The 16,498-nt window shown below is 47.2% G+C and overlaps 1 protein-coding gene across 1 annotated transcript; it reads right to left on the reverse strand.

Annotated features, from left to right (window-relative positions):
* Positions 1-243: 243 nt before the first annotated feature.
* On the reverse strand, positions 244-10,060 carry LOC144147016 (uncharacterized). The gene is made up of 4 exons (XM_077679029.1): positions 9,923-10,060; positions 8,668-8,724; positions 5,002-5,039; positions 244-768 (listed from the first exon to the last, which is right to left on the reverse strand). Exons 2-4 carry the CDS (start codon positions 8,687-8,689, stop codon positions 379-381), a joined length of 450 nt encoding a protein of 149 aa, XP_077535155.1. The 5' UTR covers positions 8,690-8,724; positions 9,923-10,060; the 3' UTR covers positions 244-378.
* Positions 10,061-16,498: the final 6,438 nt, after the last annotated feature.

Genomic DNA, 16,498 nt, shown 5'->3' on the forward strand with positions numbered 1-16,498 from the left:
TACTCGATAGTGCCTACGCTAGCAACCCTATGCTTTACGCTATAGCGTCCGTGCTAGCACCACTATGCTAGCTCTAGCAGACATATGTGTGGTTTGTTTTGCGTTTGTTTTTGCGCTTCCTCTGCTAATATACCCCCCCCCCCCCCCTCCTTGAAGTCTGACATCATGTTTGCATCTGAATTTCTCGACACAGCGATTTTCAAGGCTAGCGACCAATCACAAACCCTCAGCAGCCCCTCCGCGTTTCGTGAACCACGGCGTGCCCTCGGAAGCCACGTGTGCACCCTCCGCTCGGTGGTTCGTATCTGCACGCTCACAGGCTCGAATTCCAACTGGCTACTGTACGGTGTCGCGTTCGCGCGAACGGGGTGGAGCGGCTTAGGCCTTGAAGGGCGCCTGCTGGTACCGCGGGATGATCTGGATGGCGCGCTGCAGGTCGGCGTCGTCGTGCAGGTTCACCTTCTCCTGGCCGATCCTGTCGTTGAGGTAGAAGAAGTCGGCCGAGCTTCCGCACGGGATGGCGTCCTCGGGCAGGGCGCACGTGAGCGAGAACTGGGAGAACACGGTCTGGTTGCCGCACAGGAAGCTGTACTGCTGCACCTCGGTGCTTCCGTCATCCTTGGGCACCACGTTGCACACGTGGAAGATCTGACAGTTGTTGTCCACGTCCGCGTAGTACCCGTTCTTGGCCGGACAAGAGAACGAGGTCTTCACAGACCCGACCAGGAACTCGACACCGTCGGGAAGCTCGTAGGCGGCCCGCTTTGACTGCAGACCGCACGAAGAAAAAAATTAGGGGGGAGGGAGGGGGAATCTACAGAAAACTACAGCTCGTATATCACTAACACATCTCTTGATACACCTAGTTATTTTAATACTGCGGCATCTGCGTGAAGTCCTTTTTCCGGTTTTTTTTTATTCTGCCTGGTTTGGTCGCAATTAATTTCAATGGGCGCCATTGTCATGCCCCTAAATCAATTCTGGGTGCGAATTTCCACCGACGGACTGGTCCGAAACTCTGCTATACTTATTGATTCGTCTGATATTCGCGTTGAAAACTTCAGCTATAAGGCAGGAACTTCGAAATATTGAGAAGCGGGACTCTTACATATACCACAACACCGCACACGATGGCGCAGCGTCTAGCCGGCATTTTCTCTGCCCTCTACTTGGCAGTCAAAATATTAAGGGATGTACTTCGTCGCGTTATACTATGAATAAATTCGCCTCTACACGGAAAAGCACTTTGACTTTCACCCTGGGTTTTGCACCCTCAGTTCATTGTGCCCTTCCTGCTGAACACGCCCCGCATGCTGAGGGGGATATTAATGAAAATTAACCCGTGTAGTCTGCCATGGTTAGAGTAAAAGGGCACGCGCACAAATTACCAAAAGAAAGAAAAAAAGAACGAATAGTTTACTCTTTTGCTTTTCCAGATGGCGAACACACCCTTCCTATGGAGTGATTTCCTTCCCTCATAAGTCATGTTCTCATTCGTCCCTCTACTAAATAGTATGTTATTTATACTCGACGTAATGCCTTTCCCCCGTCCGAAGCTATATATCCCGCTTGAGAAAGAACGCACTCAAGGTGTTCGCCTAGTTGAGCGAATAAATGCCGACCGGCTAGAAGAGAAAAAAAAGTCAGTCGAGAGGGAGAGAGAAAGAGACAGAAAAAAAAGAAAAGCTTGTCTTACAAAGGCATTCCATTGCGGGCGCTTTGTGCGGGGGCTTGGCATTACGTGTTTCACCCGTGTTCAGTATGCGCCACTCAATATACGTTCGTGTGGGTTCCCAGCGCACTCCATTCGCGAGGGCGTGCAGACCCGTAGAAATCGCTCAGCGGCTCCTCGAACCTTGTTTTATGTAGGATGACACAACATCGCGATGCCAAGGGCAAGTTCTCCCGTTACAAAAATAAAAAGAAGCATATAGAACAGTGGCACAGCCATCTCGGAAGCCTTCGCCTACTCCTTAGACGATTGGCGCTACAAAACACGCGAAGCCTATAGCGGCAACGCGAAGCCTATAGCAGGTTTCGTAACCTTTCTTTGACTGCTCAGCCATCTACCAAAAAATTAGTGCCAGTACCTTGAAGCAAAAGCAGACCTGATCTTTCTGATAAGGTATGTACTTACTTTGGAACTAACGGCATTAGATAGAGACATGCTTCGCGTAAAGGGAAGGAAAACGACAGAGTTTATCCTTGAGCTTTTCTATGTAATGCTGAAGCTTTTCAATACATGTAGTGTGCAACTTTTTGTCCGGCATATAAATACGCCCTTTCAAAATGCTCACTCTGATGCCATTACTACCCAGAAGAAATCATTCGGATGATGCACACGCAAGACACCAATAACGGTAATTTCTCTTGCGAGTTAATGTGACCTCGATGTTTAGAACTTTATCCACGTCGTTCAGGCATTTACCCTTAAAATTTCAAGAAACGGCTATGTAGTGAACCGTTGTCTTCGATAAAGTCGTCTGAAGGTCATCAGCTGATGGGCATAAGTATACAAGTTTACCTTACCCATGCATTCTTTTTTACTTCACAGCTGATCCCGTTTCCCGCCTCAGAGAGATGTAATGGCAGAGGCCAATGGGGGCCCTGTGTCACTCAGAACTGCTTTGGAATTTCCCCCTCGCAACAACCTCAAAGCTCCCATGAACATGCCGTGAATTGTTCTCTTTTGTTTTTTGGTATAAGTGTTATTCTGGCTCCCTCGCACGACGAAGCCGCGGCATTACGGAGAACCTCACGTTGTCTTTGCGGGCTGCGCGTTGAGCTTATATTTCAGCAGCCCAAAATGTTTGTGAGAAATATAACCGTACAATGCTGGGGACGCTACACGGGAGTTCGTTGAGGAAGGAGCGGTGTTCTTTAGTGTGATGGCAGATTCGGGTTCTCACGTTCTTGGGGAATGGGGCAAGCAGCGGGATTATCGGGCACAACGGCGTCTCCCTCTGGCTTGAGCAGCGCAAAGCGCTCACAATCCCTGTACTCGCGAGGGGCTGAGACGAGTTTGGTGAGCGGGACCACGAGCGTCCTCATCATTTGAGGCGCAGACGCACACGTATGCACCCACGTCAAAACATTTGGTAAGTATCTCAGTCTGCTTCCAGTTTTAAAAGCCAAGGCTGAGGGATTTTCGATGTGAGCGTGCCGGTTGGGCGATTCACGGGCGGGTTAATGAAGCACTGAGAAAATTTATTGTCACCTGGACGTTTTGCGCGGATAGGAGAAAGGAGCCAATCTCCTGGCCGTAGCGTAGTCACGAGCAACAAGCCGGCCGACAGGTCACGTTTCCTGAGTGTCTCTCAGTGACACGCAAGTAATAGTTTTTCTATGCCTCGTTGACTGGCAGAGCGTGATGGATTGCTCGCTTCGCTGACGTTCCGCGACGTGGCTTCATCGATTCGTCAGTAGACGAGCACGTCTTGTCAACTTATTTGCGACAATTTAATATGCGCCATCCTCGCTTATACTATGAACCAATATTCAGCCTGCCAACGATTTAGACATTCACACAGACTGACGCCCTACCTGTCACGTGATATTCCTTTTGTGGAACTTCGATAAATGTTAAGACCATTAGCGATCGGATCCCCGGGGCTTTTCTGCGTAATGTTTTCGAAGCTTTCTTTTCTTTCTTTTTGACTATGAAAGCTCTTGAACCGTAACTTTTTTTGCTAATGTTTGGTGAATGTAATTTTAGAAAAATGTATTCTCTGCGTGATTCGTTGCGTAACTAAAAAGCGATGGGTATTCCCGTTGTATACGTAATCATTCAGCCTGCGTACCCATTCGCTCGGGTCTCCCTAAACAACAGGAATCGAATCCCGATCCTCAGCTACAGTTAACGGCAGGATATCAAGGAGGCAGTCGCGGAACTATACCACATGTCGTGCGCTACATCAAGGGGTGCAACGCGTCTCAGATTCCACCGGAAGCTCTCCCTGCGTTTCCTCCCAGGCCCAGCGTTTTCAGCGCATTTTTAGCGCCTACAGAGAGGTGCGTTTGTGTTGAGTTTCAGGCCATATAGGAGAGTGTCATAGTTCCACGCAGCTCTCTTCGCCGGTACGCATCAGACCACGAAGGGTGTGACTTGGTGAAAGATTGGCAGAATGCGCTCACACACACTGCAATCCTTGCGTGGCCCCACCCACCGCCACCGTATGACGCGGAGACAGTTAATCACTTCCGCCGATGCCTGAACGCACCTACTAATCGCCGCGATGACAGCAGCTGACAGATATTCGCGTCTGCTCAAGAAATTGGTGCCGTGAGGCTCTACAATGACGCTTCTCCTCGCTCGTCGATGCGCGCTCACGCCTAGTGACCTACAAAGGCCCGTCCACGAGCGATGTTCTCGGGGTAGAGGTGTTCGTAGATGACAGGTTGTTTACGGCTCGCCCGGCTTTCTCCCTATTGCAAAGACGACGCACCCGGCGATGGGCTTCGCTATCTACGGAAAAGTGCCGCTTGCTGCCGCGAGGGCGATAAAAGCGGCGCCCAAATATTGAAAACGCTCGCATAAACGCCACTGGTACGTCTTTCAAACAGCGCACAACGAACGATAAATCTCGCAAGGATTGAGCTCCTGCTGCCGTTACGTGAAGTTCCCTTCCCATCGCTCCATAACGCTCAAGACTTCATAAAATAAGTTAACCACTTCGCAAGTTTGTGTAATATAACGGGTATCGGACTAGTACTATATATTTTTTCTCTTTTATTTCTTATAGCCGGAGCACTGCTTATAAGTGGTCATCTAGGCGTTGGAAGCAATATAATTACGATCTTATATTTGCCTCATTCGCAATTGATATCCTTCACGTCTTGTGATACAGCCTTTTATAGTCGACTGTTGACGTAATGGTAGCAGTAGAAACGTTCTATAGCCTTTCTAGTCTCATTGTCAGCTTTGAAATACCGGAACAACCATTCTACTCTACATGCAACATTTTCTACAAAAAAATCATGCAATTGATGACATTTTCTCACCCTCGGTAGTGCCACTGCGACGGCAACCAGGGCAAGGGCTGAGGGAGAAAAGGACAAGAAAGTGTGATTATTAAGACATCCAGAACATAATTATGGGGAATAGGATGCAGCAGGGTATAGTTTGCAGAACTCAGTCCATTCTCCCATTTCGAAACTATAAAAGAAAAAACTGCGCGCCTTCGAAAAATTTTTTTTTTTCTGTGATGTACCTGCAGGAAATATGCGATACTTGGGCCACAGTAAATCACAGATTGCAGTATGGACGCTGCCAGGGGCCACGGTTGCCTGATCGCCATTTGATGGGACGAAAACACCAGACATTCCTGCACGGCGCATTCATCTTTAAAAGGGATGAAATAAAGTATGTTCTCTCTCTCTCTCTCTCTCTCTCTCTCTCTCTCTCTCTCTCTCTCTCTCTCTCTCTCTCTCTCTCTCTCTCTCTCTCTCTCTCTCTCTCTCTCTCTGTAAGCACGCGCACACGTTTCCTGTCGCTGAGATTTGCGGTGTTTTTATTTCTACCTGAATGTTTGCCTCTTCCAAGACACGCCATATAATTTCCCCCCAGGAACATGGCAAATGAAAAGCCCCATCCTGCATGTATAACGGAACAAAAGCGCTTATGTTAGCACTTACTTTGTTCGAGAAAAGATATCACAAGCTTTAACGATATCATGAGGCAGAAACCAGTAGTTACTCGCCCTCAAAGCATCCGCACATGTGTTTAAAGTGATCACAGGTGCAGCAGCTGCACGCACATATATAAGATCAGATTTTCCAGACATTTTCCCGAAAACAAAAGTCGATAAACTTCGACCTATTTTACTGCTTCCTTGTTTTTTTTTACATGAAGTTCTAGCATGTCGCCCACGTCTAGGTCCACGGAGTGAATGTGTACTTAGAAAGGGCTACGCCCGAGGGGCAACATTGTGACCATCCCTTCCTATATCCCGATTGCGAAACAGGCTATTTATAGTTTTTTAAAAACAACTTCAGTAGGCTGATAACACAGTGCTGCCGGGAGTGCGAAAAGACATTTCTGGTGATTCGTTGCACGAGATTACGTCAGCTTACTGCTCTCTGTGGATTGTTTTAAGTAATAAAAGGTCGCCGTGCCCATCCTGCAGTTTCCAAAGGGAGTACGTTGTCCGCGAGCATGCGGTACGCGCTCACATGAATACTCCTTGAAAGATGAAAGGGAAAGTGACTGTCGTCAAACGACAAACTTGCTTGCCGCAAAGACCATTTAACCCCGTTTCTCGTGGCACGTTATGGAAGCTCGTGAGATGTCTTCGCGTGTTTCGAAACGTTCATGACCGGTTCACACGCTAACCGCGCTCTTCCCACCGTCATCGAAGTAGGCCCATTCTTCTCGCACTTGGCAAAGAAAGTTACGTGGTCGAGCGGTAAGTGCAGCTACCAGACGCGGCGTAGTTCGGGCTGTTGAGCAGGTTTCAATCTGACCTCACCTTCCCATAGCTGCGTCTGTGGCTCAGCGGCCGATCCAGAGGGCTGCGGGGGTGGCCGTGCACTCTCCAAGCCCCACCCTTCCCCCAAAGCACTATCAAGCCTACAGTGCGTCCCATCTCTTCTTCTCCCTTGGTTAGGCTGCAAAGTATTCACCCCTTCCCCCGAAGCATCACTCCGGATCTGCTCCCGGAAGGAACAATGACATTCCAGTGACGCTGCAGATATTAAGGACGTACTGGGACACTGCTCGCAGCGTTAGCACAGTCTCGCCCATAGGAACAAAAAAAAAACAGGCAAGATGTGTCTTACGCGTTAGAAACCTGCCACTATAAGTGAGAATTACTTCATTTAAACCTCCGCTCCAAAATGCTAGAAACCAAATAGCTGCTAAACTGGTCCTTGAACTCGAGCTGCTGACTGGCTTCCCGATAAAGATGTCAAATACCTGTTACAAATTACTTCTACGGCCACTTACAATTTACAATCACTCGATTCACCTGGATCTTTTTGTTTGGTCGTATAATGCTTACGCTCCTAGCGGAGGTTGGCGCGCGTCAAAGAGCAACGAAAAGAAAATAAGCATTCTTTCTCCCGTATGTGCCGATATTGTGCCAGGTTTTGCGGTCGGGTACATGCCGAACTTTCCAGGGAGCAAAGTCTACGTCTGCCGTGAGGCCCGGGAGACATAATTTATTTGCTCCTAAGAACATTTTCAGCATGCCCGCTCGCTCGTAAAATAACAACAAAGGCGCTCGCTTAACCCTAGCGCTGAGCGACATATCCCAGCGTTGCCTGCGTCAACTTATCGTCATTTATGCCATGGTAAACTAGCATCATTAACCTTAATTAACAACAAATATCTTAGTTTCAAAATATTTGACTGCATAGTAAACCACAGACGGCTGCATTTGAGACCGCTTGCAACTGACGCATAGTCATGCCCTTGACGATGGGGGGAGGGGAGTGCCAACGGGGGGAGGGGAGTGCCAACGGAGTGCCTTCGAGTGGTGGCTGGCAAGTGGATATTTCCTTCCGCTTCCCCGTATTTAACGGCACACAACATTTCAACGGCTAGGAACACGCTTACAAATCATGTTTCGTAATGCAAAGGCGGTTTGTTAGCATGACCACAGCCACTCACAAAGGACAGGCCGGACTGCAATAAGCCAGGTCAGTTCTATGTGAGTGGCCGTGTTGGAACTATAGACAAAAAATCTAGGACGTATTTGGTTGTACTTAATTGTAAGTCAAAGATAACAGTTATGACCACGTTTTTCATTACATATAAGCGGTGCAGGCTGGCAAACGTGCCATGACCAATACTGACAAATGTTTTATGTCGCCAGCTGTTAATGAACGAGGTCATACACTTTAGTGACTGAGTAACAGAGCACTTTAAATTAAAAAAAAACACTCGCTTACTTAGTAACTCGGTAAAGTTAAATTTCATAATGTTTGCAAACGTTTGAAAACTACAAGAGTATCTGCCACAGGTGAAATGCCCAGCTTAGGCTTTTCGATGAACAGCTGCGTCAATAAATTAGCTATTTTAGAAACAAAGCAAAATTCGACGAATGACAGCCACTATCGACCACCTGACTTTTAAATGTGATCTGCGCTGTGGCCTGCGCGGTGTAAAGCGTCGTTCTTGCACTGCGTGATGCCACAGCATACACCGCATGCTCGACATCGTCACTCGCCGAAATTTCATTGTTGCTGAACCACGGTATTGTGGTGAAGCTGAACCAGGGTATTGGCGTAGAGTGTAGGTTATGGGTTATGCTGCAGTTCCTTTGATATGCAACGGCGGCCGTCGTAACCAGCGCAACCTGCACTCCAAGGAAATGCAGTGGTTCCGTTCCTCCACAATACATTAGAGTGGCCAATTCATGAGCCCAAGAAGCAAATTCAGCAAATAATCGCAGTTATCAACCATCTGACTTTAAAATGTCATCTGAGCTGTGGCACTGCGCAGTGCAGAACGTCATGCTCGTCCTCTGTGATACCCCAGCACGGGCCAAACTTTTGAGACAAATCGTACGCCTGACAGCGTCATCCGCCGAAATTTCATTGTTGGTTGCAGGGATTGGCCAATCGAATGCATCGTAGTGAAGCTTAACCCCAAAATGCTCATAGAGTGTGTGAACTCGGGCACTGGCGAACTAAGGTACAAAGCTGCCATGCTGATTATCGACCCACCTAGTGCGAGGTACTGCTTCATCTTTGTTGAAGGAGGGGTGGTTCCGGCGATGATACCTGGGAGAAAATGCATGAGTTTAAGACACTAGCTTTAAGACACTAGGATAATTCATTTTAACATTTCTTTGCATCTAAACCCCCCTACTTCGGGGTAAGTAATGCCGCAATTTTGTCTGTGACTGTAGAGAAAGCTCTATAATTTAGCGCTACATTATCCGAATGAACCAGCCGTTAAAATCCGTGGCTGGGTTATTTTCATGAATGGCAACACAGTTTATACGGCTCTGTGAAATTTTGGCGCAAACATTACAACTGCTAATCGGGGCCGAAATTATCGAATATATAATATTTTTCTGCGCATTTAAGAGCGCAAAAATCCCTTGATCAAATTTTGTGGGTGCTCTAAACTATTGATAGGCCTGTGGCTAGCGAATCTAAATTTGTATGCTTGATTAAGCCTGGATATAACATTTGGTCCGACTCTATAATATGTAGAGATGAAAATTTACAATAAAGAGATGGAATTAGTAAATCAAAACGAGAAAGCTGCGTCCGAAAAATCCGGACGGAAGTAGCTTTTTCGCTGACTGTCAATTGTAGAGATCAATTCCTTATATTTTAAGGGGAATGATCGGCTGCGGCATGCAACTTGACTTACTCATTCCCAATTATTTCTTCAGTTCTGAGACGAAAGATTTTTCGGCAGGTTCAGTAGCTACCAAATGTATAAAGGCAAATGTGGGATACCGGCGAAGCTGGCCCAACTTATTTCACTGAGGTATAGATGTCAAGATATGACAGTATACACTAGAGGTAGACTTTAGCAAAAATTTCTCCCTAACCCCGGTTTAGAAGCGTCTCGATGTCTGATTTTTCTTGGACTCGTTAGCACAATGTGAAAAGTTAACTAATGCTTCAGCAGCCAAAAATGCCAAACGCCTCTTTAGATGCCCTAGCCTAGGAAAACTGGTTGATAATTGCACGTGCTATCAGCACAGTCCGTGCCATAAAACAATGAACCTGACACCCCAAATCTAGCCTATAGAATCGCCAGATGTTCTCCAGTCGATCCCTGCGACTGATGTTTCCTAGCGGGCAAGGCTGCCCATAGCCGGCGGCTTATCTCGGCGCGCGATCCAGTGGCGAGACGCGCGCCCGGGGTCCGGTTCCCGGGCCGAACCGACGTCGCTGTGCTCCGATGCGGTGAGTGGCGGCGGCGGTGTTATCCCATGGACCGCGGGCGTGGCGTACTCACGCTGTCGGCTTTGCGGCTCCCGAGGGCTGGCTCCGAGTGTCTGCCATTGCAGCGGTGGCGGCCGCTTTTATAGGCGGCTGCCGGGCCCCGGTCTCACTCGCCCAGGGCGTCGCGGTTCGAGGGCGCCTCCTTGCCCTCCGCGGACGTCCAAGGATGACGCCGAGAAACGGGGGCCTCGCCGCGAGGGAATTATGCAAGTGGGACTCGTCTTCTGTTTCCCCTCGCTCAGCTCCGAAAACGAGCGACGCCTGTTCTGCCTTGTTTCGTTCCGCCTTCGCTGCTTGTGCCTTGTTGGTTTCCGCGCTTTCGCTGATTCTGCCGCCGCCGCCGCGCAGGCTGCCTGCCAGCCGCCGCGAGCGTCAAGAGGAGCGAGCCGTTGGCGCCGCATCCGCCGCATCGCAGGTATCATCGGACAGTGGCTCCCGCGGGTGCGACGGTGACGCGCTCATTTGCACGCCGCGGAATGCAGTGAGCGCCGTTTACACAGAGGCAGAAGTACGAGCCATGGCTGATTAACCAGGGCTACCTGCCCCAGGAGAAATTTCATATCTGACCAGACGAGCCCTAAATTTTATTTTTAAGGGTTGTATGAGACAGGGAGAAATCTACTGGAATACCGCTTCCCTTGTATAACAAGGTGTTACACGCAAGTAAAAGGCCCGCAGGCAGTGAGCACGCACGTGGCCACCATATAAGACACAAGCGGATATAAGTCACAGGCTATTGAAGACGGAAGTCTCGTAGTTGTAACTGAAAGGGAGCAGGAGGAGCAGAAACACGTTTCCAGTGCCCGCCAAATTACTTTGCCATGCTGGACTAAAACTTCCTTGGTTACGATATCGTGTTTTTGCTTTAGGCCGTGGTGGGAAGTTTACTAATCGGCAAAATGAAATGATTCGAGTAGTGTGTATAGAAACCTGTCTTTTCCTGAGAGTGTCATCGACGACGGCAAATGCTAAAATGGATCTTTAAGCTGAGCAGGGCATACAGCAAGCAAGCGAGAAAACGACTGCTTGAGGGTTAGTCTACTGCCAGCAGTAGACCATTTCTTTTTCTGCGTGGCACTTAGGCAATGCCAAAGCCAACTGGCGAATAAAGAACAGCCTGTCTGGATTTGTGCTGGTCCCCGAAGCTCCCCAAACATGCTGTTAGGAAGTGTGGGGATGCATCCAGGCCGCCACCCGACTACAAACCGTGGATCCTTGAGTTGCATCACGGAAGCCTCTTAAAACTTGTCTCTGAAAACAGCTTGTTCCAGTTCACCTGAGTTCGCTTGTCTTCACCGTATTATGCTGCACAGCAAAATTTTGAATTACAAAAAAAAAGAACCAGCGGTGAGCTCATGTTGTTTGTTGTTTGTGGTTTGGGGGAAAAGGAAAGGAGCCACCGAGATGGGCACGCTGCTATATTGAACGTAGACACTCCTTCGGCCGACAGCACTTGGCACTGCAGTGAGGATTCCTAGAACGTGGGACGCATCAGTCATCCCTGAAGCAAACGGCCTCAAAACAAATTTCCCCACACGGCGCACGTGCAGGTGTCGGCTTCCGAGTAAACAGGGCCTGGGACAGCTCTCTTTTCTCGAAATAAGATGTCCTTCCTGCCCGACGCGGCGGCTCAGTGGCTTAGGCGTTGTGATGCTGACCCCAAGGACACGTGTCATATACCGGCCGTGACGGCCGTTTTTCAGGTGTAGGCCAAAATTGAAAACACCAGTGTGTAAATATTTCAGCTCATGTTATTGATCCCTAGGCCGTCAAAATTAATAAGGAGCCCTCCACTACGGCTCACCTTATAGCCCCATCGTAGTCTCGGCGCGTTAAACTACCGAAATTGAAGGTAGTTTAAAAGAATTGAAGGTGCAGATTCTCCAGATCTGATAATCTAACCGTTTTTTAACTCATAAGCATTCTTCGGCGACTCCACCCCAGAAATCTGTCTGTCTGTCCATAACGCATGACACCATGCGCTCCATGGGAATATAGGTGCAGGCCCATTATGTAGTAAAACGCCCTTGAACAGTCGCTAGCAGCACCTCATCGGTGATGTAACTGAAACCGACAGCGAAACGTCCCATGTGCCGGAGACCATTCCACGGGTTATCTGTAACTGTATGTACTACTCGAATTTGCAAGAAAATTTAGCCACATGATTGACCTGTTTAGAAGAACTGGCTACGTGTGAGAACGTTTGGTCGGTCCCTGCCCGGGCTCGCCGCGTGCACACAAGACATTCAAGGCATTTTCGCGGAGCAGTGGCTTGGCAGCAGGGCTGTAGTTCTGGCCTCGTCTTGCTTAAGTATTTCGCATGACTAGTATATAGACATTTATGTTTTGTATGTGCCAAAACGTCATCACGCCTTCATATTCTTGCCTTATCAACCTCTATCCGCGCTATTTTTTTTTTCCTCCCATGTACAGAGCAACTTATATCATCGGGCCGTCAGCTGCATTTCTTTCCTTTTAATAAAATTCCTCCTTCCCTCCTTTTGTAAACACTGCAATCCAAATGGATTAAGTAGGGCCTCCTAGTCTTTTAACACCACGTGAAGCTTGTATTATATACAGCACAGGAGCCGAATACCACCCCATCAATAGTAGGTTACGTACGAAAGAATCTGCCTATTAACTCTCACTGAATTCGCCCCATTTTTTTTCCCTTTAGAAATACACGCAGGTCTCCGTACGGTTTGCTCATCTTATTGGCCCTTAATTCGCCCTGCAAATGCCACATGGTGGACCACCTCGATGAACCACTATAGTCGCACAAAATTGTTTCTTAGGGATCAAGCGGCTCAAGTTTGACGTAATTGTCGCATGTGCGGTACCCTCAGGCAGGTTACATCAGGTGATCAGTGAATTGGCGAGCACGGGCTTTAGTGTTCTAACTTTTAAACGTATTTTTTTTTACGTAATGCGGCAAAATATCTTTTAGGACTTTTTTGTGGGTGAGGAAGAGTGGCTATTTTTCTGCGTAATGAGCGAGAAAAGTTTAATCGTGTCGTAGCTTCAGTAATTTCCGCTTTAGGAAACGATTATGTGTAGGTTCTATTCCAAGAACTGACAATTGATGTATTTTATTTTTAATCCTTGCACTGAAAGGGTACATTCATGAACGCGCACTCACTCTTTTCCGAAAACATTTAACACCAACTGAATTCCACTAAAAGCAACACGGTCCTAATCTATGCCTCCGCACGTTGTGATTTGACGGACCAATTTTCAATCAAAGGTTGATCGCAGCGAAATGTCACTTGGATTATGAGGGGCACCTTATTTGTATGCGCAAATTAGATAAAAATGACTGTAGTGGCAGGGAATCGAGCACGCAAGCGATGTAGTTCTCAGGGCAAGAGTGCCTTAGATGGTACAGACTGCGTTCCAACCTCCCCTTAAAACAGCTTCGTGGCCGTCTCAAGCCCCGTTTCAATTCGCACGAAGCCGACAACCGAGGCCGCTTCGCGAATACAGCATCGAAGTTAACAAGTTCAGGCTATTTTGCTGTCTCAAACTCAAAAGTGACGCCAGCATCAACGCAGCAAAGAAACGTGTTATTTAATGTTAATGCTTTATGCGTTTAATTACTTGTGGGCTTGCTCTTACGCCTATTTTAACTGCCTTATATTCTTTATAATAACTCATATTTGTATTTCGCAAAACTTTGGCGCGCATTTTTTAACACGTCTACTGCAAGGTATTTTCGTCTGCGGTGATGGTCGCTGCGCCGTTACGATTCTTGTTGCTTTCGACATTTAATAATACTGCCCCTAAAGCGATCTGCAATGCTGTTCGCGGATCGGAACGCATGCTTAGTAAGCCACCACGGCGGGCGCCTTCATTGAATCTGATCTTGTTATCTCCACTATTAATTAGGTCGGCGTTATGTTCGTTTTAATGAAGTCTTTGTCGCGTCGCCTGTACCTTCTATTCATAGTCGCTTTGTATCGTGAGGCAGCCAGCTGCATAATGGACGCACTTATTTGTCTTATCTCCCACGGTGTACGCCGCTTAAGCTTTGTTGACAGGACGCTTCGCGTCTCTGTTATTGCTACACATTCTTTCTTGGTTCTTCAAAAGGAGTAGCTCGTGTTCCCAACAGCCACCCTCATCCCCAATTCGTATACAACTATTATAGTATACTATACAACTATTAAAAGTAGTCAGAGAGACTCAGCGGGGATGATATTCAATGCCGAGAAGTGAACTAAAAGGTTCTCCTCGGTAATCGGGTCGTGTTATCAAACCACAATAAAATTATAACATAGATGAACTGCGTCATTATTTTAACCCAAAATATTCTTCAGGCTTTTTGAATAACAAAATCGCTCTGCAGTAACTTAATAACTGACACAAATAGTGTTTAAAGTCTCGTTTCCAGAAACCTCGATTTTTCAAATAAAGCGAGGAAGCTCAACCTAAATATAATACAGCGAAAATTCATGTGACACAGCCGTCTATTACAGAGGCAATTACTCTTGTTCTGCGTGGAATCTTCTCAATTTTCGGCGAGAACGCTCTACAGTAACAAAGTGCTTCTTTTTTGTTGTTCCTAGCGTGATTACAGCATCATTTAATTTGCAGTTAAATGGAAATTTTTATTATTCGGACAAAAGAAATTTCTCGGTGTATTTACGAGCTTTGAAGGCGAAAGCCCAGCGATAGTTACGAACAACTTTGCTGCAACATCGCGTTTTCCTCGCTTCCTTCGCTGTGGTTTCTCTCTCTTTTGGCGCAAATTACTTCGACCGGTTTTCTTTTTGCTACATCGTGTTTGTATATATTTGCTTTCGTTTCTTACGGGGCTAATTACCTCAGCAAGCAGACCGGCACACGTCACAGCTTCCCTAGAATCAGGGTTCTGCGCAGCTGGTGTGCAACTGTTTTACTCACGTGGCATCACGTTCAGGTGTCTACGCTGCACGTACTATTTATTCTTCAGCTTTTATATTATATTTCCAATACACCGGGTCTTCACAGTTAACCTTTACGGTTTTCTTAAAATTAAGCCCTGGGAGGCACGCGAAGACCACCTGTGCCAATAAGTTATGTGGCCAGGGAGACATGAAGTGAAATGATAATTATCGCTCTAAGCAGCCCAATTAACTAAAATTGAATAATTTACTTTTTGTTGACTGCAGTAAGCGGGTATGATTGTATTGAAAAGTTAGAGTCAGTCGCGTTTCCACACAGTATCAGTTGGAAGAATTCTTCTACCGTGTTTGTGCTTCGGGATATCCGACTCCAAATTTTGATTGTCGTTCGCATGATTACGCATGACAGAGAGTCAGGATCGACGCGAAGATCCTCCCTGATGTGACGCGGCTGTTGTGTGCGGCGTTTACTCCACGACTGGTTTTATCTATAAAGCCGGTCGTGGTTTAGTCTGACAACGGAGCGGAGGCATTGGCAAAGGTTATAACTCTCCCCCTTCCCCTCTGGGCTGGCGAAATCAAGATATGACAGCGCAACATCCCCGACAGCCGCATCACATCAGCGAGGAGCTGTGCGCCGATTCTGACTCTCTGGCATTCGTAATCATGCGAACGAGAATTAAAATTTGGAGTCGGATATTTCGGCGCACAAACAAGGTAGAAGAATTCGTTCAACTGATACTGTGTAGAAACACGACTGCCTCCAACTTTTCAGTAGAAACAAACCCACTTCCTGCAATCAACAAAAAGTTCATTATTCAATTTTGGTTAACTGGGCTGCTGACAGCGATAATTACCATCTCACTTCATGTACCCCTGGTCACATAAGTTGCAGGTCACAGGTGGCCTTGGCGTCCCTCTCAGTGCCGAATTTTCAGAAAACCATAAAACTTAATCTTGAACACATGGTACAGTTTGTGAATTTTATGAAGCGGGCACATTAGCCCATCAAAGCTCCCGATTATGGGTCAATCTCCCAAGTGGGCATGTGTTGAGAAGAAAAGAACAACGACGCCAGCAACTATTGTTCTAGCGCTCGCAGCGTGCTGCTATGTAATAGGACTTCATTTTTGGGGAGCAGGTTGGGTTAATGAGGAGAATTTATGCGGCTCAAAGTGACTCACCAGAGTGGCTGCATCTGTTGGACGCGTGTGGCTGCTTGCAGGAGTTCTGATGGGCGCTGCAATGATCTACTTCTTCTTGAACTTTTGTATTGTGTAGTAATTGCAAGTTTCCCTTGCAGTGAATAAAAAAAGGTGCTGGGATAAAACAGTATGTGGGGCATCGAGCTGCTACTGTCGAGAATAGGGTTCAAATCCCTCCGGATCACACGTGTTTTTAACAGCAGAGCCGTTTAAGCTCTTGGTTGTGCCATCCATACACAGAAAAAAATACCGAAAAAATACTGAGCGCACGTACCCACTTCGGGGATTGGCCAGGAATCGGGTGTAAGGAGCACTAATGGGCCCGCTACACAAAACTGTAAATTATAAACTTAAGCATTTGAATTAGAAAGTGCATACAGTTAAATGTGGATGTAACGAACCTCTATGCAACGAATTCTTGAATTTAACAAAGTTCTTCATTTCCCCACTGCCACTCCCATTGAAGCCCACGTGTTTGCTAACTCTATGTAGCGAAGGTGT

Source organism: Haemaphysalis longicornis, unplaced genomic scaffold (assembly GCF_048455015.1).
Source record: "Haemaphysalis longicornis isolate Haplotype H1 unplaced genomic scaffold, Haemaphysalis longicornis Haplotype H1 scaffold_1, whole genome shotgun sequence".
NCBI lineage: Eukaryota > Metazoa > Arthropoda > Arachnida > Ixodida > Ixodidae > Haemaphysalis > Haemaphysalis longicornis.

What these genes read in the sequence shown, in the direction of transcription:
- LOC144147016 (XM_077679029.1), bottom strand. Translation starts at nt 8,689, where the DNA reads ATGAAGCAGTACCTCGCACTAG. An exon ending in GAAGCAGTACCTCGCACTAG is followed by an intron (nt 5,040 to 8,667) that starts GTGGGTCGATAA and finishes TTTCTCCCTCAG; the next exon opens with CCCTTGCCCTGGTTGCCGTC. An exon ending in TCGCAGTGGCACTACCGAGG is followed by an intron (nt 769 to 5,001) that starts GTGAGAAAATGT and finishes TGCGGTCTGCAG; the next exon opens with TCAAAGCGGGCCGCCTACGA.